The sequence below is a fragment of the Alexandromys fortis genome, unplaced genomic scaffold, assembly GCF_014885135.2.
Source record: "Alexandromys fortis isolate MF-2015 unplaced genomic scaffold, M_Fortis_MF-2015_v1.1 scaffold_186, whole genome shotgun sequence".
Classification (NCBI taxonomy): domain Eukaryota; kingdom Metazoa; phylum Chordata; class Mammalia; order Rodentia; family Cricetidae; genus Alexandromys; species Alexandromys fortis.
The window spans coordinates 2,885,246-2,908,208 of NW_026068067.1; the positions used below are offsets into that span (position 1 = coordinate 2,885,246).

The 22,963-nt window shown below is 51.1% G+C and overlaps 1 protein-coding gene across 1 annotated transcript in view; it reads left to right on the forward strand.

The window, feature by feature from the left end:
- The first annotated feature begins 2,307 nt into the window (after nt 1–2,307).
- The window catches only part of Pkn1 (protein kinase N1), a 29,744-nt gene continuing 9,088 nt past the window's right edge, over nt 2,308–22,963 (forward strand). Inside the window, exons 1-9 of the mRNA XM_050120697.1 lie at nt 2,308–2,515; nt 8,424–8,724; nt 11,805–11,956; nt 12,417–12,552; nt 18,268–18,413; nt 18,900–19,113; nt 19,534–19,728; nt 21,791–21,900; nt 21,994–22,137. Of these exons, the coding sequence (XP_049976654.1) occupies nt 2,495–2,515; nt 8,424–8,724; nt 11,805–11,956; nt 12,417–12,552; nt 18,268–18,413; nt 18,900–19,113; nt 19,534–19,728; nt 21,791–21,900; nt 21,994–22,137 (1,419 nt within the window). The 5' untranslated portion in view covers nt 2,308–2,494. The remainder of the gene's footprint in view (nt 2,516–8,423; nt 8,725–11,804; nt 11,957–12,416; nt 12,553–18,267; nt 18,414–18,899; nt 19,114–19,533; nt 19,729–21,790; nt 21,901–21,993; nt 22,138–22,963) is intronic.

A 22,963-nucleotide genomic window follows, 5' to 3' on the forward strand; every position in this document is an offset into this window, starting at 1 on the left:
GCGGACCGTGATAAAGACTCACTGAGTAAATGAACGCTGGAAGGCTGAAGGAGAATCTGGCTGGATTCCCAAGCTCCATCCCCAGAGGCAGTTCAGAACCTGGCAGGCAGGGCTTTAGGCAAGGCTTTTCCTGCCAATCCCATGCCCTTCTCAATTGCAGAATGGGTGGGTTCAATGCCCACTTTGCAGGGACCATGAACATCCTGTCTTGATTATAAAGGCAAGGGGTTTTTCTCCTCTATCAATCGGCAAAAAAGGAAGCGAGAGGACTCGTTTGGCAAGCTATTTAATTTACTCAGCAAACATCTGAGGTATAATTAGGATGTCAGCTTGCTGCAGGAGTGCGTGAGGAGAGATGTGGAGAAGACAAGGGCAGCGTCACACAGGCCTGGGGGGTTCCTCCTAAAAGTGTCCAGGCTTTAGGTGTTCATGGGCACCCTTGGGCTGTGTTTGAAGAAGAGACTGTAGGAGGAGGCTGGGAGACCAGAAAGGTCCAGAAAGGTCGGTGATGGCGTACAGGGCCTATGGAGAGGGTCTGGGCGAGGTGCTGAGGGAGTTCCCTAGTGCTGCTGTTTTCCTCCTCTCTGTTAAAATACCCTACAAAGTTGGCCAAAACACAGAGGGAAACCCCACAGCGTTGTCCCTGGGAAGACAGAGGCATATAAGATACTCCTGTGTCCCTGTGCCAGAGCTGATTCCTGGAGGGCACACCTTGTAGGCCTCCAGTGAGCATAGCCTGCCTGGAGCCCTGGGGACCAAAGTTTTTGGATCCCTCGCCTGGGTTTCTCATTGAGAGAGCCGCAGAGCTACCACAATACAAACTGCAGCTGCATTCCCCTGGTCCTCCAGGAGAAATCCTGCAGAAGCCCCTGCATGCCATTTGGACACTCGTGTGCACTGATGGTGTACCATCTGAGGGCAGCATCCAGGAAAAAGAAGCCAACACTTCACAGAGGGCAAAAACTAGAGCCCTCAGGGACCCACAGGGTCCGGCGCATCAGAGGCCATGCTGAGGTTCAAACCCCTTAATCAATAGTGGCAAATATATTAAAAGTGACCGCATGACCGGGAAATGGCTCAGCAGGTAAGGGCACTTAAGGTCAAGCCTGATGACCTGAGTTTGGACCCCCTAAGAACGATAGGGTGGAAGAAGAGGACTGACCCTGCAAATTGTTCCGAGCGCCACACACTTGCCTTGGCTTGCCCATGTGCATGCACACATACTAAATAAATAAACATCAAAACTGGGGTTCGAGATCCGTGCTCTTGAAGAAGCCCAAGTCTGGCCCTCAGCACGCACGTGGGCGCGGCTCACAAACCGTTTATAACTTCATTCTGGGGATGCCATGTCTTCTTCTGATCCCCAGAGGCACCTGCACACACGTGCATAACCCCCACACACAAATATACACATGTAAGAAATAAAATATGAATCTTTTCTAGCAAATACTATAAAACTTGTGTTTTGGACAGCAACTGCAATCATTATCTCCTTACCTTTTAAGACTTTACGGGGATGTTTTAATCTTCCCTGCCCAGTAAAACTTTTGTTTACACAAAGGTTCCCTTGCTCCTTTCTAGGAATTTGAGGCTTGGAGCAGTGACCCCTTTCCCCTTCCTCCTCCAGCTCCTCGGCACTACTTTTTTTTTTTTCACTAACCAATTGAATACGATTATGAGGTCACCTGAGTTAGACTAAAAACCAAATGTACTTCCTGCCAGCACTCTCTTGATCGAGAGTAAATTTTGCCTCGCTCAGACATTTGTTAGAATGGTGGTCCCTTTCTTGGCCACCTCAAACTTATTTCTAACATACATAAGTCAAAATAAAATCTTCAAAACAATAAAATTGACAGCCGCTGGCATTGTGTGTGGTGTGTGTGTGTGTGTGTGTGTGTGTGTGTGTGTGCTTGAGGACACTTAGCCTACTCTTTCTCATTAAGTTTTACGGACATCCTTGCCCGGAGAGGTTCGGTGGTCTCCAAAGGTCTAGGGCCCAGGGATTTGAAGTCCTGTTCTCCCAGTGCTTGCCTCCGGGGAAATGGGAGGATGCGCCTGTGCTGTGGGGACATAGATTGTGACTTTTGGCTTTCAGAGGGGTCCGAGGCGGGTGTTGCAGGGAGGAGAGGGTGTTGCAGGGTGTCGCGAAGGCTTAGGCCTGTTCAGAGTTCCAGCATGCTAGGAGGAGCGCAGGGCGAGCGGCGCTGCAAACGGGACCCGACTCGGGCCTGAGAGCCCCGGGGGCCGCCGGGAGCCCCGCCCCCGCCCCGCCTCCTCCCCAGGCGCGGACCTCGGCGCTCACGTGACCCGTCTTGCAGCCGCTGGGGCCGGAGGGTGCAGCTCGGCGGAGGCCTGGCCAGGCCGGGCCGTGCGGAGCAGGCCAGAGCGCGCCGCGCGCCAGGGAGGGTCTGGGTGCCGCGCCTCCCGCCGCGCCCGCTCGCGCGCTCGCAAGCCGTGCCTCGGCGCTGGGACCCCTGGCGGGCGGCCGGAGGACATGGCCGGCGACGCCGTGCAGGTAGGCGACTTGTCCACACCCGCGGGGCGGCCGGACGGCGCGGAGGACCCAGGCACTGGGAGAGCCCGGGACGGGGTCCCCATCGGGAGCCCGCGCGGGCCCTTGTAGCAGGCGGGAGCGCCGACCTGGTCGGAGGACGGGGTGCTGTTCGGGATTCTGCTATCGCACCTCCTCCTCCCGCCCTCCCTGAGAGGCAGCGGACTCAGTGAGGGCCCCACTGCGGTGTCCGAGGCCAGCTGCGGGTTCCGGTGCTTCTCGTCCCCAGGCCCTCCTCGCCGAGGTCCTCAGCGTTCGGTTTCTGGCTGGTGCCGCTTCACCTGGAGCAGGTGCCTGGCACCCTGCCGTGGTCCGTGCCCCTCCCCCGCACAACAAAGCCCGGGCCACCCCCGCCCGCAGACGTCTTTACGATGGTCTTGACGCCACCCAGATGGGCACCTGTTGGAGGAAGTGTCTAAGTCACTTCATTATGCCAGAGGCCGGGTTCCTCCTCCAGCGCCCCCTTCCCCTTAGCCACCCTTCTCTGACAGATGGAGCTGTATCCCAGGTGGGGCGTGTCCTGTCACACAGGCAGGAAGGATTTTATGTCTGGAAGGCTACAGGGCTGGGTCCCCCCCCCCCCCCCCGCAACAAACACCTGTGACTGGCATCTGTCAACTACATGGCCTTCCCAGTGTGACCTGTTGGGCATTACTGAACCCACCTTCCCAAGAGGAAGCAGAGTCAGGGTGACTTCCCACCTTCTAATACAATGACCCAAATCTGAGATCTTGGTATCCTTGTGGCTCCATTGGTTCTCCACCGTGTAAGTCCATTGTCCTATGTAACTGGTTCTCATCTCCTTCCACACCTGCCCCCATGTCTCCCCTGTATTCTCCTGTACCCCTCTTCCCCAGTCCTGCTGATGGCCTGCCGGCCTTGCCGAGGAGCTGGGCGTATCTGGTGCTGCCGATCTCACAAGGTCAGACCTCCAGGCGTGATGCACTGGGTGCCGGCTCGCCTTCAAGCCCACAGAAGGCTGTGTAGGGCTCTCCCAGTGCATGCATGTGCTTGGTGTGCCCCACACTGGACACACACGGAGGCTGTTATTCCCAGAATGAGGCTGGACCCACACATCACGGTCCCCTTCCTGTTGTCTCTCTTAAGTTTATTCCCGCTTGGACTTGCTGCCCTGTCCCACCACCTCCATGCCTGTCTGTTCTATGTCTGGCAAACGGATGTCCTGTCTCGATTCTGGAAACGCCCCAGGCATTGAAATCTCAGGATGTGGGGTTCTGGATCCCTAGCTACTTTGCCAAGAAGGGTTCCCCGAGGTGAGAGTTCTTGTTCTGGTGTCTCCAGGTCTGTGATGGCAGGTGGAGAAGCTGATGTTGTAATGCTTCAAGACCAGGCCAGGCGTTTGCCCTGCTGCCCTCAAGTGACTCCTTGTTCCTGGGCACAAGTGAATCACCCGGGGGAGGAGGACCCAGGAGGCCCTGCCTCCTTCCTTCCCTGCATGCTTTACATATTCTCAGGCCTCCTCTGCTGGAGGTAGGCCCGAGGGCCTTCACTTTTCCTCTTTGCCTGTATGCTCCCCATGAGAGCTGGCCCTGCTCCTGGCTGAGTACCTGCTTTGCCTGCTGGTGGTGGGGGTGCTGATAAGGGACCGTGGGTGGGGCCTGGTCACAGCAGGGTGTTGTTCAGTGAGGCTAGGTTTAAATCCCCCATGCTGTCTGTCTTCCCTGATGAACTCTTGGGTCAAACCTTCCTGAGTCTTGTTCCTGTTTTGGAGGAGGGAATGGGGTTATGACTGGTTGGTTATGAGGAGGGAGGTGGAGCCTCAGCTGGTTCTCTAAGGGTGAACATGGAGATTGGCAATCCGAGATGGGAGCCCACAACCCCTTCCCAAGGCCCCAGCACTGGCGTTGGGGCCTGGATCATTTTGTGGTGGGGAGCTGTGCTGTGTGCCTCGGGATGTTGAGCCGCAGCAATGGCCTCCACTTGACAGGTGTCTCCTGTATGCCTTGGTTATAATGACCACCAATAATGTGTATCTAGAGGTGATGAGAAAACAACCCCACCTTCCTTGAGAGCCACTGCTATGGCCTCCTGGAGCCTCAGTTTACCCCCATGGTTACTAGTACACAGATACATAGAGAGGAGATGACAGAGCAACAAGATCTGTGCTCTTGGCCTGCAGTCTCATTGCCCTCCCGGAGAACTTTGCTCATTGTGATGGTGGCTCACAGCAACAAGGTGTGAGGGACCTGGAATTCCTCCCAGCTAGCGGTAGGAAGCCTGGCCCTATTATCTCTAGCTGACTGTGGGACCTTGGGCAAAGTGCCCCAGCTAGTCTCTTCCTTTCTTCTGTTCTTCCTGTTTTTGTTATTGGTGGGTTTCTTCTTTGTTTGCTTGTTTTGAGACAGGGTCTCATTGTGTAGATGAGGCTGGCCAGGACTCAAGGAGATCCTCCTGCCCTGGCTTCCTAAGTACTGGGATTAAACAAGTGTGGCAACAAGCCTTCACGGGCCTCGATTTCTTAATTCATCTTGAAGATAGTTTGATATCTGTCTGTCTATAGCATCTGCATCGTGCTGTGCTGGGTGCACTGGCAAGGTGGAAGCAGGGGGTCGGGAACTCAAGGCCAACCTTAGCTGTGTATTGAATTCAAAGCCACCGTGGGTTACTTGAGATCCCAGCACAAAACAATATAAAGCCAAACAAAACAAATAGTACCTGTCTCATGGGATGACATTAGTGAGACCTGGCTGGCTGAGATTGTGGTAGCTCTTGTTATTGTCTCTTCAGAGGTACAGTGGTTGTACATGCTACCAAACTCCACCCACTGCCTGTAGCTGCTGTTGCTACTACTTTTTATTGATTTTATTGTTTTTAATTATGTATGTGGGGGGTATGTACATATGCCCACAGAAGCCAGAGCCATCAGATCCATCTGGCATGGCTAGGACCTGAGCTCAGATCCTCTGGAAGAGCAGTGTGAGCCCTTAACTGCTGAACCATCTCTCCAGCAACACTGCTACTGTTTTAAAATAGAATAGTTTTAAGAGCAGTTTTAGGTTCACTGCAAAATCTGGTGAGAAATAGAATGTCCTCACATACCTTGTCCCTGATATGTACAGCCTTGTAACTGCTGTAGTTGGGATTTGGTGTATATTCGGCAAACAGTTATGGGCTGCTGTTTGGGGCCACTCAGGGCTGTCTCCTCCTGGTGTTAGCTTTAGGGAGCTACTACTAGGCCAAGTGGGCCCCCGAGGCCTCCAAGCTGCCATCAGCTGTGGTGGACATCTGGGTAGGAGGAAGCAGGAAGTTGATGCTGCCTGTCTACAGGAAGCTGCGCGCGTGCGTGTGCACACACTCACCACTGCAGAACTGGTTGTTCTGATTCTTGAGGGGATGTTGGGGACTACGGGCAAGACATGAGCAGACAGTAGCAGGGCTGAGGGCCTGAGGGAGCTCACAGTTGCTGTCGGGGCATGGGCAGTGCAACTAAAAAAAAAAGAAAAGCAAAGCAAAAGGAATGTGAGCATGTACAAGCCCTGCATCTCAAAAAGAAAACAAACAAACAAAAGAAGCATGTGAGCACATGTATGTGCTGGAGCTTGTAGTCACTGGCCAATTGGCAGGTGCACTGAGAGAGCAGCTTCCCGGGGGACTCAGACTCGCACTCATGGCTGTTCGTTATGAGGGTCTGTGCAGGCAGGTGTGGGAGCCTGTGTTCACCCATGTGCTCACATGGATGGGAGTGCAGTATGTGTGCACATGAGCCGTGTTCCAGGCACACACCTGCAGGTGCCTGGAGGAAGTGCAGATGAGTGTGAGTCGGTGCTCTGTGCACCCTAGACCTGCAGAGCTGGTAGCTGCACACTCTTGTGAACCCATGCCCTGTCCACACACTCCTGCGGGTGGGGATTGGTCTAGTTTGCTCTCTGTAGCTGTGATAACAGACTGACCAATTGCAACTTGGAGAAGAAAGGGTTTATTTGGTCTTATAAATTATAGTCCATCATGGAGTGAAGTCAGGGCTGGAGCTCAAGACAGCAAAGCCACAGAGGAACATTGCTTACTCCTCACTTCCTCTGGCTTGCTCAGCACCTTTCTTACACAGTCCAGGCCCACCTGCCCAGGGGTGGCATCACCCACAGAAGGCTGGGCCCTCCCACATCAATCAGCAATCAAGAAAATGTCTGATAGACCAGTCTGATAGGCAGCTCCTCAACTGAAGTCTCCTCTTCACGAGTTTGTCTGGTTGACAACTGAAGCTAGTTGTGACAAGGGTATACATATATATGAACCTGTACTGTATGAGCATACGTGAGCCTATACAACAAATCTCACACCTGCAAAGCTGGACCTGGGATCATACCTGTGAGCCTATGGACTACACACCTGTGTACCATGTGAGATCCTGCCTGCTGCATACATACTGTGGGTGTATATGTCCAGGGTGTTCTCTCAGGTCGTGAATTGAGGAATGCCTGTCCCTAGCTTTGCCTCTAGTGAAGCAAGCATGGCCATTTAGGGGATAATGTAGGAAGAACCTCTTACATGCCACACGCCTTTAATCCCAGCACCCAAGAGGCAGAAGCAGGTGGATCTCTGAGTTTCAGTCCACCCCTGTCTTCATAGTAAATCCCGGGACAGCAGGGGTTACATAGAGAGACCCTGTCTCAAAAAATAAACAAACAAAAAACCAAAACCATTGCCCCAACAAAATAACAACAAAACAAAAAAACCCCATGCCCTAGAGCTGCCCTGGCGTAGAGGATGCTGGGAGTCAGCAGGAAAGAGGAAGTGGCAGTCCAGAGGCCCTGGCAGGGCTGAGGTTCAGGAAGAGGGCGTGGTCCTCAGACCAGACCCAGGACCCAGATGGCGGCTGATCCCCCTTTGGATCTGGAGCTGGAGGTGGGAGCTAGGGTCTTCATGGGATGGGCAGAAAAAGCTGGAGGGTCTAATCTGGGTGCCTATCATTGGGTATTAAGGGTAGGAAGGAGATGGGGCACAAAAGACAGCTCTCTAGATGGAGGGTGAAACTTCTGGGTGCCATGGCAGCTCTCAGGATCGAGAGATGTGGGAGGAGATGAGAGCTGCTCTTTGGAGTACCAGATAGAGAAGCCAGGGAGGCAGGGCCAGCCCTTGGGACCTCCAGTTTGGGAATGCAGATGAGAGAAGTCAGAATATGTCTCTAAGGTTTTCCTGGTTTTGGAGTATGACAAAAGAGATGTGTAGCCCACTTGGGACCTCCTGCTTAGGAGTGCAGGAAACTGGAAGGAAAGAGGGATCTTCTGGAACCTTCCTGCTAGAATCCTATTGCATAGGTCACAAATTAAGGGAAATAGGGCCCACCTGTGGTGATACTGGTTCTTGCAAACAAGGGAGGAAGGAGATCTTGTTCTTGGTCTATTCTTTGACTTCCTATTTGTTTATTTGTATTTTTATTATGCATATGTGACTGTGGGGTTATGTACACATGCACACCAGTGCCTGATGAGGCCAGAGGTGTCAAGTCCCCCTAGATCTGGAATTAGAGGCTTGAAACGGAATTCAGTTCCTCTGCAAGAGCAATGCATGTTTTTAATGGAGTCATTTCTCAAGCCCTCTATTTATTTATTTGTGTGTGTGGGTGTGGTAGAGGTCAGAGGACAGTTTTTAGGAGTTGATTCTCTCCTTCCACTGTGTAGATTCCTGGGGGGTGAACTCGGGTCACTAGGCTTGGCATCAAGAACCTTTACCCCTGAGCCATCTTTCTGGCCCAGATTATGAGGGTCAGGGAGGAGGGACAGGCCCCCAGGCCTCCCTGTCCCTGGAATTCTAGGGTGCAGTAGAATAAAGTGGTAGGTCAGGTGAGCTGCGCCCTGGTGAGGCCACCTGTCCTTCAGCCCCTGACCTCTGTGTCTGGTCCCTCCCCCTGCAGAGCGAGCCTCGCAGCTGGTCGCTGCTGGAGCAGCTGGGTCTGGCTGGGGCAGACCTGGCAGCCCCCGGGGTGCAGCAGCAACTGGAGTTAGAACGAGAGCGACTGAAGAGGGAGATCCGCAAGGAGCTGAAGCTGAAGGAGGGCGCCGAGAACCTGAGGCGAGCCACCACTGACCTGGGCCGCAGCTTGGGCCCTGTGGAGCTGCTGCTGAGGGGCTCTGCTCGACGCCTTGACTTGCTCCACCAGCAGCTGCAGGAGCTGCATGCGCATGTGGTGCTGCCTGACCCTGCAGCCGGGAGTGGTGAGCAGAAAGCTTGGGAGCAGGCAGGGTCACTGACTTTCTGGAGTTAAACTCCCATCAGGATACTGTCCTGGGTCAACCAGAGTCATGGCAAATGCCAGACTCACAGGGTGACTAACACCCAGACATTACACCTGTGATGTAATGTCACCCAGATGCCACCCAAAGCTGTCTTTGGTGTAGGGAATACCTAAATACACATGCCGACATCTAGATAACACTAAAGGTCCACACACTGTCACCACATACCTAAGGAAACAGCTATAGCTGTGCCCAGACAGCATCTGAGTGACATGCTGTCCCATGAACACCCAGAAACTCATGGGCTCCCACACCCAAATACTGCACACTTGTCACTCAGAGCCTTGCACAATTATACCAGTACAACAGCAGTTATAGACTATTTTCTGTTGTTCTTTGCTTTGTTTTATTTTTTTGTGTTTGTATATCTATATCTATATGTGTTTATGTATTGGACAGAGGGAGGTAGATATCTGTGAGTCAAGGCCAGTCAGGCTACGTAGTAAAAAGCTTTGTCTAAAAAATCAAAAACAAAGCTACTTGCAACCCAGGGAAGAAAAAAAAGAAAAACAACTCCAGATAAAAATTCACATATGAATAAATTAAAACAGCCAGGCAGTGGTGGCACACGCCTTTAGTCCCAGCACTCTGGACCAGAAGCAGGTGGATCTCTGTGAGTTTGAGGCCAGCCTGGTCTACAGAGTGAGTTCAAGAACATCCAGGGCTACACAGAGAAACCCTGTCTCTAAAAACAAAACCGAAACCAAAACAAAACAAAACGTATTTTTAGTTTTTCATTTATGTGTGTGTGTATATTCCCGGATGTCTTTATGTGTGTCACATGTCAGGGGCTCCTGAAACTGAAGTTACAGGTGGCTGTGAGTCCCTGATATGGGCACTGGCCCAGCCTTGGTCCTCCACAGAGCAGAGCGCTCTCTCCAGCCTTTCCTCGGAACCCTTGTTTCTTTGAGGCAGGTCTTACTGTGTAGCCCTGGGTGTCCTGGAACTCACTCTGTAGACCAACCTGGCCTCTGCCTCCCTGGTGCTGGGATTAAAGGCGTGTGCCATTTGAGACAGGGTTTCCTGAGGCCTAGCCTGGCCTTAAAGTCGCTGCAGCTGAGGATGGCTTAGGCCCCCGACCCTCCCTGTAAAGTGTGCCCAGTTTAGCAGTGCTGGGAATGGAGCCCAGTTCTTCGTGCAAGGCAAGCATCCTACCAGCTGAGCCACATCACCCTAGACTTTTGCAACGGTTAAAGATTTGAATTTAATTGGGTCCTGGGGAGGAATTTGGGGACGTCTACACTCTGAGTATGTTTTGTACCATTGGGCTATACCTCAGCCCTCGACTCAGGTTTTTTTTTTTTTTTTAAAAAAAAAAAAAAAAACATGTGTTTTGAGACAAAATCTCACTATGTTGCCCAGGCAGGGCATGGACTTGCTTTAGTCTCCCGAGTAACAGAGATTACTTATTGGAATGCTAAGCCCAGGAGGGTTCTTCCCCCCCCCCCCCCCCAAGACTGGGTTTCTCTGTGTGTGGCTCTGGCTGTCCTGGAACTCACTCTGTAGACCAGGCTGGCCTTAAACTCACAGAGATCCATCTGCCTCTGCCTCCCAGTGCTGGGATTACTGGAGTATGCCACTACCCCTAGCTATAAGGCTCATTTTTATATTTTTACAAATTTAAATTTTTGGCCCGTGGGTGGTGTTGCATGCCTTTGAGAAACCCTATGTCAAAAAAAATTTTGATCATAGCATAGTTAAAATAAAAGAGGTTGAGAAACTTAGCCAGTGAAGTGTTCACTGTGCAAACATAGACTTGAGTTTGGGGTCCAAGGACCCAAGTAAAAGCCACGTGTGGTGCTAATTCTAGTGCTTGGGAGATGGAGAAGGAGCTCCAGGCTCACTGCTCAGCCACAGCAGTTGAATCAGAGAGCGCCAGGCTGGCTCAGTGAGAGACCTTATCTCAAAAGAGAAAGGGAGGGAGGAAGGAAGACAGAGAGCAATTGAAGAATTTACCTGCTGTCCCTTTAGCTTCCATATATACACATATGCATGCACACACACACACACACACACACACACACACACACACAGAACCCACACATAATTTATCCTCGCCAGAGTTCAGTAGTGTTATGTGTGTTCACACAGCAACAATACAAGGTCACAGAGGTCCTTCATCTTGTAGCCAAGATGTGCATGGTCACAGGAACACGAGAGGATACCCAGAGAGTTCAGAAGTGCACAGTCAGTGATGGAATAATGATACCTGAGCAACACAGCAAACATGGCTTCATGATTCCAGACATTGTAGCACAGTCATGACAGCACCCAAGATTTGTACCCCGTCACCTACACCGTGAGACACTAACCTGCAGTGACATCAGAGCTCTTCCACCTGGTCACACCAACCCAGAGGTGCCCCAACATTGTCTCATCCACAGCAGACTTTATATACAGTCAACAGACTCAGCACCAGCCCCTCTAAATACAGCTGTGTCCATTATTGGGGTCCAATATTATCCCATCAACACTTGGGTGGAGTCAAGCTGAGAATCCCATAAGCCCCTTCTGCAGTGAGTCTACCGCCCTGACCCTACTACTCTTGAGGTACAGACTTCACCTCTGACTGTGACAACAGCCAAGCCTCAAACCAGAATCTCAGGTGCCCTTAGAGATCAGAACTGAGTGGTACCAACTGAAACAGTGATCGTAAGCTCACACAGACCTCCTAACCCCAATTACACCCACATCTAGGGTACCACACTCCTACTACCCCTGTGCTTACAGACATAGTCACACTCACACCAGTGGGCTTACATACCCTTAGGTAGATAAGGGCATTTATTCCAGCTAACCCTGAAAACCTGCATACCTGGTCACTAACCACCTTCCTTCATGCTGGGCCCACTGCAGCGCTGAGGGCTATGTGTCTCCTGCCTGTGTACTGGCCCGCAGGCTCCTTTTCTGGGTTGAGGGCTTCCTATCAGCTGGGGCAAAGTCTCCCAGGTCTACTGAAGTGACAACTGTGTGATTCTTTTCCCTCCTTGTTTCCTCAGATGCTCCCCAATCCCTGGGAGAGGGCAGCCCTATGTGCTCATCCACCAACCTGAGCCGAGTGGCTGGCCTGGAGAAACAACTGGCCATTGAGCTGAAGGTCAAACAGGGGGCAGAAAACATGATCCAGACTTACAGCAATGGCAGCACCAAGGTGGGACAGTGTTCTAGAACATTCTATCGCTGTGACAGAAGGCTGTGTCCCAATTAGCCACTACTAGTCTGCTTTTTGTCTCTGGTTTGACCTGCTCTAGGCATCTATATCTATCTATCTATCTATCTATCTATCTATCTATCTATCTATCTATCTATAAATTACTACAGTATACGGCAATTTGTCTGTGACCCTGCAGACATCCGCACAGATGTGCTGAGAGCTGAGGAGGATGTAGCTCCAACTGGTCCAAACTGGCTGAGTCCTCAGCCCAGTGGCGGTCCAGACTTTGCAGATGAGGGGGGTGAGGCCACAAGGCTCAGCTCTTGGTGGCAGAGCTGGAGTGAAGCCCATGGACTGTATCTCGCTGCACTGGCCCCAAGGCCTTCATGGCATGGCAGCAGGGTTGCTGTCAGACTTGAGTTCCCAGTCTTCTACTACCTTGCATGTCTGTCTCTAGGACCGGAAGCTGCTGTTGACGGCCCAGCAGATGCTGCAGGATAGTAAGACCAAGATTGACATCATCCGTATGCAGCTTCGCCGTGCGCTACAGGCTGGCCAGCTGGAGAGCCAGGCGGCTCCTGAAGAGGCCCAAGGTGAGGCCTTTCCCTTCATATTGCCTGCCTGCACTCAGCCTTCTCTCCTTAATGCTTTGCTGTGTATGGCAAGGAGGCGGGAATTAATCTCACTGTGAAGGGAGCCTCTTCCTGCCGTTTCTGACTAAACCTTTGGTTCCATTCTAGGTTTGGGCTAGGATAGTTGTAGTCAAATGCTGCCTTCAGGCCAAATGCACCTGCTGGTTTGTTTGTTTCTTTTTCCTTCCTTTTCTTTCTTTCTTTTGTTGTGTTCAGGATAGAGTCCAGGGACTCCTGTCTACTAGGCTTGTGTTGTGTTATTGAACCATGCCCCAAGGCCTTCACTGGTAGAGTCTGTGTGGGCATGGTACCATCCAGCCATGCCCTATTCCTTTTTTTAAGGGTTGTTTTAAAGATTTAGTTTATGTATATGTGTGCACGTATGTGAGCAGGTTCCCCAGAGGCCCGAAGAAGGCCTAGAGCTGGAGTTAAGGTGACTGTGAGTCACCCCGTGTGGGTCTGGGGAACACACCTGACTCTTCTGAAGGGCACCAAGCTCTCTCAACAGTCACCGCTCAGCTGTATCCTTGGTTGCTTTTAGTTTAGTTTAGTTTAGTTTTGAGACAGGTTTTTCTACACAGCCCTGGCTGTCCTGGAGCTCACTCTGTAGACCAGGCTGGCCTCAGACTCACAGAAATCCCTCTGCCTCTGCCTCCCGAGTGCTGGAATGATTGTGCCTCCACCGCCCACGATGTGACCTAGACCAGACTTGAACTTTCAGTCCTCCTGCCTTCACCTTATAAATGTTGGGAATTATAGGCTTGTGCCACCAGGCCCAGGTGCCTTGATGTTGGCACAGGTATAGCCATTTTTTCATGTTTGCTTTTTTACCACCTCCACAGAGCTAAGGAGTGGAGACCAAGCCTTGGTGAACTAGGCGTAGTGACAGAGGCCTCTCATCCTACCGCGCTGGAGGCTGAGGCAGGAGGCTTTTGAGTTCCGGCACAGCTTCCACTACATAGCAAGATCCTGTCTCAAAAAGCCACAAAACTGAATACATCTCATGTCCAGCTCCTTATGGAAATGGGCCATAGTGGTCACGATCATGTGGTTCCCTTGTCACACTAGCTGTCCAGAGCTGTAGGTGTTCCCCAGAGTGGTTGCATATTGCTTTTATGTGCAGGCTCACATATGCACTTATGCATGCAGGCCCAAGCTGATGCCAGGTGTCTTCCTTGATTTCTCTCCACTTTGTTTTTAAATTGTGTGTGTGTGTGTGTGTGTGTGTGTATGTGTAGAGGCGGGGGGGGGGGGGGGGGGGGGGGGGGGGGGGGGGGGGGGGGGGGAGAGGCTGGAAGGATGGCTGAGTGTTTAGATGCTGACTGCTCTTCTAGAGGTGCAGGTTCAGATACCCAGCATCCACATAGTAGCTCACAACCTATAACTTCAGTTCTAGGGGATTCAGCACATTTTCCTGTATGATGTGGGCACAGATGCACATGGTGCACAAATATACATGCAACCAAAACACCCATACAACATTAAAATAGAAAAAAAAGATTTTAAAAAAATATCTCGACAAAAGCAACACAGTGAAGCAAGGGCTTATTTGGCTCCCACTCCAGGCCCCTGTCCGTCATTTCAGCGAGGTTTTGTCAGCAGGACCTTGAAGAAGCTGTAACGCGACAGCCCAGAGTCAAGAGCAGTGCATGAATGCGCGCATGCGTGCTGGTTCTCTGTTCTCTTCCTCACCCTTCTACGATCCAGTCTCCCCTGCCCAGAGAACAAAACACACAGTGGGTGGGTCTTCCGCCCTCCTCCCCACAGGCCGTCCTTATCTAGACAATGCCCTGGAGACTCCCTAACTAATTCTAGATTGTAGCAAGCTGTCTCCTAAAACCAGTTTTATCAGTGCTGGGCACCTAGGTGGTAGTGCAGGCCTTTAATTACAATATCAGGAGGCAGAAACAGGCAGATCTTTGTGAGTTCCAGCCAAGAAACAAAACAGAAACAACCATGACAGATGCCAAGAGCTGTCCTGGTCACTGTGAATACTGTGTCACTGTGACAGGCAAAGGAGCGTCAACTGTTGATGGAACCCTGAGTGGCCATGTGTGCCAGAGTGTGACTGTGTGTAGGTGACGTGCCTGGCGCCCTGCAGTTGTGTCCGTATCAATTGTTGTGTACTTACTACAACAACTAACTAAAGGCACAGGGTGACTGTTTCAAGCTATTTATTTACACTACGTGAAGATGTGTCTGTGTTTTGCCTTACTGGCCTAAGGATTGTTTAATAAAGAGTCAATAGCAGGAGACGTTAGGCGGAACTTCTGGGCAGAGATAGGATTCTGGGGGAGAGGCAGAGACACAGTGAGACACTGAGGAGGTTGGGTATATATTATGAAGATAGGTAACTAGCCACAGAACACAGATTAATAGGAGCAGGTTAAGTCACAAGAGCTGGTTGGGAACAAGCCTAAGCTAAAGGACAAGCTTTCATAATTAATAAGTCTTGTGTCGTTATTTGGGGCTGATGTCCAAAGAACGTCTGACAAGAAAGTTCCACACAGGGGACAGTGGTTCTGTCCTCAGATGGCCATGAGTGGGTGTGACTGGAGCTCTGGTTACCTGTGCCTGTGTGACAGTTGTCATCTCTGCACCAGGTGCCATGCTTCATGCGGGCTGTGATTGTCCTTGTGCCTTCATCCTGGGCATGACTTTTCTACCATTGACATTGGGTGTGCACCTATCAGTACTAGTGTGGCTTCCGTATGTGTCACGTGGTGGCACTTCCTGTCTTGGCCCTCTGCCTTGTCCATATGGCAGTGCATTCTCCCAAGACTTGAGTCTAACAACTCCTCCTCTTCCTCCTCTTCCTTCTCCTCTTCCTCTTCCTTCTTCCCTATTCCCTCCTTTTTCTTCTGTTCTCCTTTCTGCCCCTCTTTTATTGCTTTTATTTTAAGTCTGTGCATGTTTTAACTGCATGTCTGTGCACCACTGTGTGTCTGGTTTCTATAGAGCTAGAGAAGGATATCAGATCCTCTTGAACTGGAGTCATAAATGACTGTGAGCCACCATGCAGGTGTTCTGGAAAACAGTATATACTCTGCACCCTTGCCATCTCTCCAGCACCACCACCTCCTTTTGGGGCAGCCTTTCACTCTGTAGCCCAAGCTAGCCTCATACTTGCTAAGTAGCCCAGGCTGACCTAGAACTTGTGGTCCTTCTGCCTCAGCCTCTTGAGTGCTGGTGTTACAGACTTGTGCAACTACACCCTACACCTACCTGAGTCCTAGGACTTTTGCCACATTATGACTATGCCCATTTTTCTTTTTTGAGACAGGGTCTCACTATGTAGCTCTGATCGTCCTGGAACTCACCGAGTGGAGCAGGCTGAGATCCGCCTGCCTCTGCCTCCCAAGTGCTGGGATTAAAGACTGGGCCAGCACACCCAGCACTACTTTGTTTTTTGGGACAGTATCCCTGAGTGATTTACTAGTGATTCACCGATTTACCTAGATTGGCTGGCTGGCAGGTCTCTGGGATGGCAGGGCACACTGCCCTACCTGCGGTGGATTCTGGAGAGTGGAACTCAGGTCCTCGTGCTTGCATGACACGCTCTTTACTGAGCTGTCTCCCCAGGGTCAGGCTGTTAGCTTTTCACATGCTCACCAGGACCTATCAAAGTGCCCTTGGTGAAGGTGATGGGCTATGTCTGTCTGATGGCTGACCTGTGACAGTGTCCTGTGTGCAATAGGACGGTGTCTTTATGGTTTGGCTGTCTGCTCATTTGCCTGTAGGTTCAGTGTACTTACAACTGATATCAAAATGGCAGTGCTTTCGAGTGCTCACAGTGTCTGTCTTGGGTGACTTGAGCCGCCCTAGGCTAGAGCTACAAATGAGGCTATACAAACATAAGGCAGCTTCTTCACAGCCACAAGCACAGGTGTGGGAGTGGGGTGTAGCATAGCCAGGCTCTCTGAGATGGTGGAAGAAGAAGGAGCTGTGGGAGCTTTGGAGGGAAGGAAACAGGTGCACACAAGCAAGCTCTCTGCTGCCTCTCATCTTCTGCATTTCCTTATTCTTAATTTTCTCTAAAACAAATTTGTTTGATTGTTTGTTTATTGGTTTTCCAAGGCAGGGTTTCTCTATAGCTTTGCAGCCCGTCCTGGAACTAGCTCTTAGAGACCAGGCTGGTCTTGAACTCACAGAGATCTGCCTGCCTCTGCCTCCCGAGTGCTGGGATTAAAGGCGTGCGCCACCACCGCCCGGCTATTTTTTAAATTTTTAAATTATGTGTGTGCCCATGTGCCCATGTGTGGGTGCCCAGAGAAGGCAGAAGAGGGCACCAGGTCCCAGTGGAAGCTCTAGGTACGGACAGTTGTAAACTGTCCAGCATGCGTACTGGGAACTAAACTTGGGTCCTCTGCAAGACTAGCAAGTGCCCTTAACCACTGAGTCATCTCCCAAGTCCTATTTTTGATGTTTTGAGACAAAGATTCACTCTGTAGCCCAGGCTGGCCTTGAACTTTTGGAATTCTCTTGCCTCAGTCTCCCAGGTGCTGTGATTATAGGCTTGTTTCATTTTTCCTATTTGTTTGTTTGTTTATTTATTTATATTTCTTTATTTTTGAGTATGTGTTGGCACAACTAAGTGAGGTCAGTTCTTTCTTTCCATGTGGGCTCTGGCTTAGCAGGCTCTTTATTCTCCCCGCCCTTTGCTTCCTTTTTCTTTTCCCTTTTCCTGTCCTTTCTTCCTTTGTTCCTTCCTCTCTCCCTCCCTCCTTTCCTTTCTTCCTTCCTTCTCCTCCTCCCCCCCACACTTCTTTTCTTTCTTGGGGCAGGGTTTCATGTAACTCAGGCTGGCCTGGAGCTCGTGTAACTTTAACTTCTAAACTTCTTACTCTCTGTCCCAAGTATTGGGATTACAGGTGTGCTCCCCCACATTCAACTTTTTATTTGTTTGTTTTTTGAGTTTCCTGTTTTGTTTTACTGCTGTGTGTGTGTGTGTGTGTGTGTGTTGGGTGTGTGTGTGTGTGTGTGTGTGTGTGTGTGTGTGTGTATGTGTGTATGTGTGTGTGTGTATGCTGGGAATGGAAGGGTTCCTGTGCACCAGTAATTTTCCCAGTAATTTACCCTGCTAGCTCTTGACTTCTTCCCTTGTGACCTCATCTCGCTCAGAGACCCCCATCTCCGAATAGCCAAATACCATCCCATTAGAGTTGAACTCCACGTGTAAACTGGTGCAGGACACACACATTCAGTTTCTTACTGCGTCCCTATTGGTGGCAGTTCATTAGAATGTGAAGGGAACCCAAATTTTAGGAATATCTGAGTTATGTCTTCATGACAGTCCTTGTTGAAAAGTGTAATGTGTGGGTGATGGCCACTGGCTGTGGATGATATCTGCCCTTGTAGATTACAGTGCTCCCTTTGTCCCGTGTTATTCCCTGGGACTCACAAGGGCTGTTACAATGTCTGTCCCTAAGTCTAGACTGACAGTGTGCCTGTGTGTCATTTCTGTGAATGTACTTGGGTGACCATGTCCCTAGGGTTCTGGTGTTTGAGTAAGAGTGACTTGAGTTTGGGTGGAAGTACAACAGTCCTTTCCAGCAGAAAACCGTGATGCGCTTTGGTGGCAGTGTGTGGTGTGCATGTGTCTGTCTGTCCACGTGGTGTGTCTGGGATCAGGCTACCCTGAAGGTTGTCCCACTGTCATGTGGCCCATGCCCATAGGAGGCCCAGAGCTGGGAGCTGTAGAGCTTCGCATTGAGGAGCTGAGACACCATTTCAGAGTGGAGCATGCTGTGGCAGAAGGTGCCAAGAATGTCCTGCGCCTGCTCAGTGCTTCCAAGGCCCCAGACCGCAAGGCAGTCAGCGAGGTGACACTGAGGGCTTCTACTAGGGGAGGGCATTCAAGATGCGGGAGGACGGGTCTGAGACACAGGAGAGATAGGGAGATCCAACAGGAGCAGTCATGATGAGGGATGGAGCCGGAACCTAGATGGGCCGCCATTAAGTGTGGTGCCTCAATAAGAAAGAGGAGAGACACCAGGACAGATCTAAACTAGGAGCAGGGTAGAGTCTTGGGAAGGGGTGGGGCTTAAACTGGGGCCTGTGAGAGGTGGGACACCTACCTGCAAGAGACCGAGCTTTAAGTGAGGTGGTGGGCACCAGAAAAGAAAAGGCTTTGGTGAGGATGGAGCCTCAGTGGGTCCTGGCTCCAGCAAGGGGCAAGGCCTAGTCTTTAAGGCTCCACCTGATGGGACCAGAGTTGCTGGAGGTTTAGGCCTGAGGAAGAAGTTGCTGGAGGTGGGTGGGTTCTTGGGGGCCTATGCCTGTCTTTAGCGCTCTGCCTTCTACCTCAGGCTCAGGAGAAATTGACTGAATCTAACCAAAAGCTGGGCTTGCTGCATGAGTCACTGGAGCGGCGCCTCGGGGAGCTCCCGGCTGATCACCCCAAGGGACGGCTACTTCGGGAGGAGCTCACTGCGGCCTCATCGTCAGCCTTCAGTGCAGTGCTGCCCGGGCCCTTCCCTGCCACGCACTACAGCACTTTGAGCAAGCCTGCACCTCTCACAGGTGGGCTCCAGGCTGCACCCCTGGGGTCTCGCTCTGAGACTCCTTACCTGGTCTCCAGGCTTCTCATCGTCTCCTTCCCCTTCCTCTACTGGTTCCCATTTCATCTCTGATAGCCATCTTCTTGCTCTGCCCCCCCCCCTGGCCCTGCCTTCCGCTGCCGGGTCCCCAGCCTGTGGCAGGCCATTAGCAGCCCCCACAGTGCTGCTTTCCTCCTTAGGCTTTACTTCTGGCTGTCCTCAACAGTTTCTTTCTTTGAAAACGTCACACCTGAGCTTCCTTAGACTACTTGTCCTCTACTCCGGCGCAGTGTCAAAGCCCCCACTGGCTGCCCTTTCTCAGCTGCCACTTGCATGAGCAGAGGTCCTTTTCCCGCTGCTCTGTCCCCTTAGCCTGCCTCCCATGAGCCTGTCCTTCCTGCAGGGACCCTGGAAGTACGCGTGATAGGCTGCAGGAATCTTCCAGAGACCATCCCCTGGAACCCTTCCCTCTCAGCTGGGGCATCTGGAACCCCTGACAGCCGTACCCCTTTCCTAAACCGCCCAGCTCGGGGTCTTTACAGCCGAAGCGGAAGCCTTAGTGGACGGAGCAGCCTCAAGGGAGAAGCTGAAAACACGAGTGAGTGAGTGGCTGGGTAGGGTGTCTGCATTTGTAGCATTTTATTTATCGATTTGTCTGTTTGCGTGTTTATTCAAAGCCAGGCTGCCCTCAAATGCTGGCCTCAAGTGATGACACTCGTGCCTCAGCCAGCTGAGTAAGCTGGGAGCACAGTTGCCCTGACTTTTCCACCACTGAACAGGCACTAGAGAGAGGACTCAATGGTAAAAGTATGTACTGAGCTTACAGAGGACTTCAGCCCACAGCAGGGGTCTCCTGACTGCTTTAACGGTAGCTCCACGGCCCCGATGCCCTCTTCTGCCCTCCCTGATCTCTACGTCATGTGCACAATCTCCCACGCAGACATACATATGCACATATAATTAAACAATAAAAATGAGAGGCCTGAGAGATGGCTCAGCAGTTAAGAGCACTTGCTGCTCTTGTAGAGGACCTTGGGTTTGGTTCCCATTATCCACATACCTGCCCACAACCCTCCATAAATCCAGTTCTAGGGGATCTGACACCCTCTTCTGACCTCTTCAGGCACCAGACACACACCTAGTACACATGCAGGCAAAACACTCATACACATAAAAATAAAAGTAAATAGATAAAATAAAAATTAAATAGATAAAATGGTGACATCCATTGGGATAACTTACCAAAACAAAAACAAGACAAAACAAAAGCCCACAAACATAAGAAAGGACATAGAGAAGTTGGAACCTGTTTACATGGGGTGTGGGAGTGTAAGTGAAATAGCCACTGTGGGAAACTGCAGGCTGGGGACCTGACCAGTGCTAGAGCTGCCTAGAATCCGCCAGAGGAATGGGGTCACGGGCTCAGAGGAGGGCACTTGCGTAGCGTGCTTGAGGCCTTGGTCCCATCCCAAACCCAACAAACATAAAGGGGGAAAATAGCAACAACCTCGTGACCTAACAGTTTAGTTTCTGTGTCCATCAAAGAACTGAACAAGGGTCTGAGGTGCTAGACACCTGGTTTGTGGCGGTTTTCAAAATGAAAGGAAGGGAGATGTTGGGGGCTGGAGAGATGGCTCAGTGGTTAAGAGCATTGCCTGCTCTTCCAAAGGTCCTGAGTTGAATTCCCTGCAACCACATGGTGGCTCACAACCATCTGGAATGAGGTCTGGTGCCCTCTTCTGGCCTGCAGACATACACACAGACAGAATATTGTATACATGATAAATAAATAAATATATATAAAAAAAAAGAAGGGAGATGTCATGTCCATTGTGTTTTATGAAAACAGAAATAGTGGACTAGAATTCAATTTCAGAAGCCAGGAGACCATGTGCCATGCCACAGCACGGATAAACACTGAGGGCTGTGGGGAGCTTCAGGCCCTCGGAGACAGGAAGTAGGATGGCCGGTGCTAGAGTAGAGCATGTTTGTTAGGGAAAGATGCTGACATCTCCTGGGCCGAAATGAGGGAGATAAACTGATGGGCACAGCAGTAGGCGAGGGACAGAGGTTATGTGGAGTGCTTGCCTAGCATGTGTGGTGCCCTTAGTCTGAGTCCCAGCACTAGATAAACCAAGTGTGGTAGCACACACCTGCAACCCTGGCAGGCTTAGAGATAGGGCAATGAAAAATTTATAACCGTCCTAAAAATGTATCCAAGGCTAGCCTGAGCTACACAAGACTGTCTCAAAACAAACAACCAAACACGTATCTGGTGTGGTCATACAAGCCTCCCAGAATTTAGGAGATAGAAGCAGGAAGAGCAGAAGTTCAGGGCCAGCCTGGGCTACATGAAACACTATCTCAAAAAACATCAAACAAAAATGAGGATTGACCTGGGACGCTGAGGTGGGAGGATTCACGGTGGTCTGGGTTTCAGAGTAAGTTCTAGGCTAGCCTGGTCTTTGGAGGAAAAGTCTATCTTAGAACCAAAAGGTAAACACCCCAAAATGAACAACCCCTTCTCCCCAACCCACAATCTGAACTAAAGGCTTTACTGTGCAAGACAAGCTCTCAGGACATTGAGGCAAGGCCGTTAGAAAGACACTGACGGGGTGTGGAGCAAGCACCCCTTACCTGCTGCCCTCTCCTGCTTTCAGCCGAGGTCAGCACCGTGCTCAAGCTGGACAATGCGGTGGTGGGACAGACAGCCTGGAAGCCGTGCGGCCCCAATGCCTGGGACCAGAGCTTTACCCTGGAACTGGAGAGGGTGAGCTGAGTTGGGGGACAATGGGATTAGAGGAACAGGAGTTTGGGCTTCAGACACCCGAGATGATGGATGGCCCCATTCTTCTTCCTTGAGGCACGGGAGCTGGAGTTGGCTGTGTTCTGGAGGGACCAGAGGGGCCTGTGTGCACTCAAATTTCTGAAGTTGGAGGACTTCTTGGACAACGAGAGGCATGAGGTGCAGCTGGACATGGAACCCCAGGGATGCCTGGTGGCTGAGGTACAGCTTGCTCCCTGACTTGACCCCAAGATATGTCTTGCCTCCTTGCCCCTGATTGTCCAGTATGAGGAGATTAATTTCAGATGGTTCTGAGCATTCACGGGAAGTCAGGCTCCTGAGAGTGGGGAATGATGCCAGAACAGCACCGCTCACGTAAGGAAGGCTCAGCAGTAATGGACCACATATGAGATGTGGTCCCAGAAGACTATGCCTCAGCAGATTACATGTTGACCTGGAGGCAGGCACCATGGGGGAATGCTTGCCTAGCATGCACAAAGCCCTGGGCCCCATTTCTAATTCCAGATAAAACTAGATGTGGGCACTGGAGAGATGGCTCAGCAGTTAAGAGCACTAGCTCCTCTTCCAGAGGACCCAAGTTTGATTACCAGCACCCACATGGCTACTCACAGCTATCTGTAACTCCAGTTGTAGGGGTTCTGACACCCTCTTCTGGCCTCCTTGGTTACTAGGTGCACATGTAGTACATAGATATACACGCAGGCAAAACACCCATACATTAAACAAAACACTAAAACTAAGTGTCATATAATCTCAAGTCACATGGTGAGCAGGAGGCCAGGGATATAAAAGACTTACCAAAATCCAAAACCAAAGCCAGGTAGTGGTACACACCTTTAATCCCAGCATTCTGGAAGCAGAGGCAGGTTTATCTCTGAGTTTGAGGCAGTCTGGTGCACTGAGCAAGTTCCAGGACAGCCAGAGCTACACAAACAAATCCTGCCTTAAAAAACCAAAGAGGAGGAGAGAGAGAGAGAGAGAGAGAGAGAGAGAGAGAGAGAGAGAGAGAGAGAGAGAGAGAGAGAGA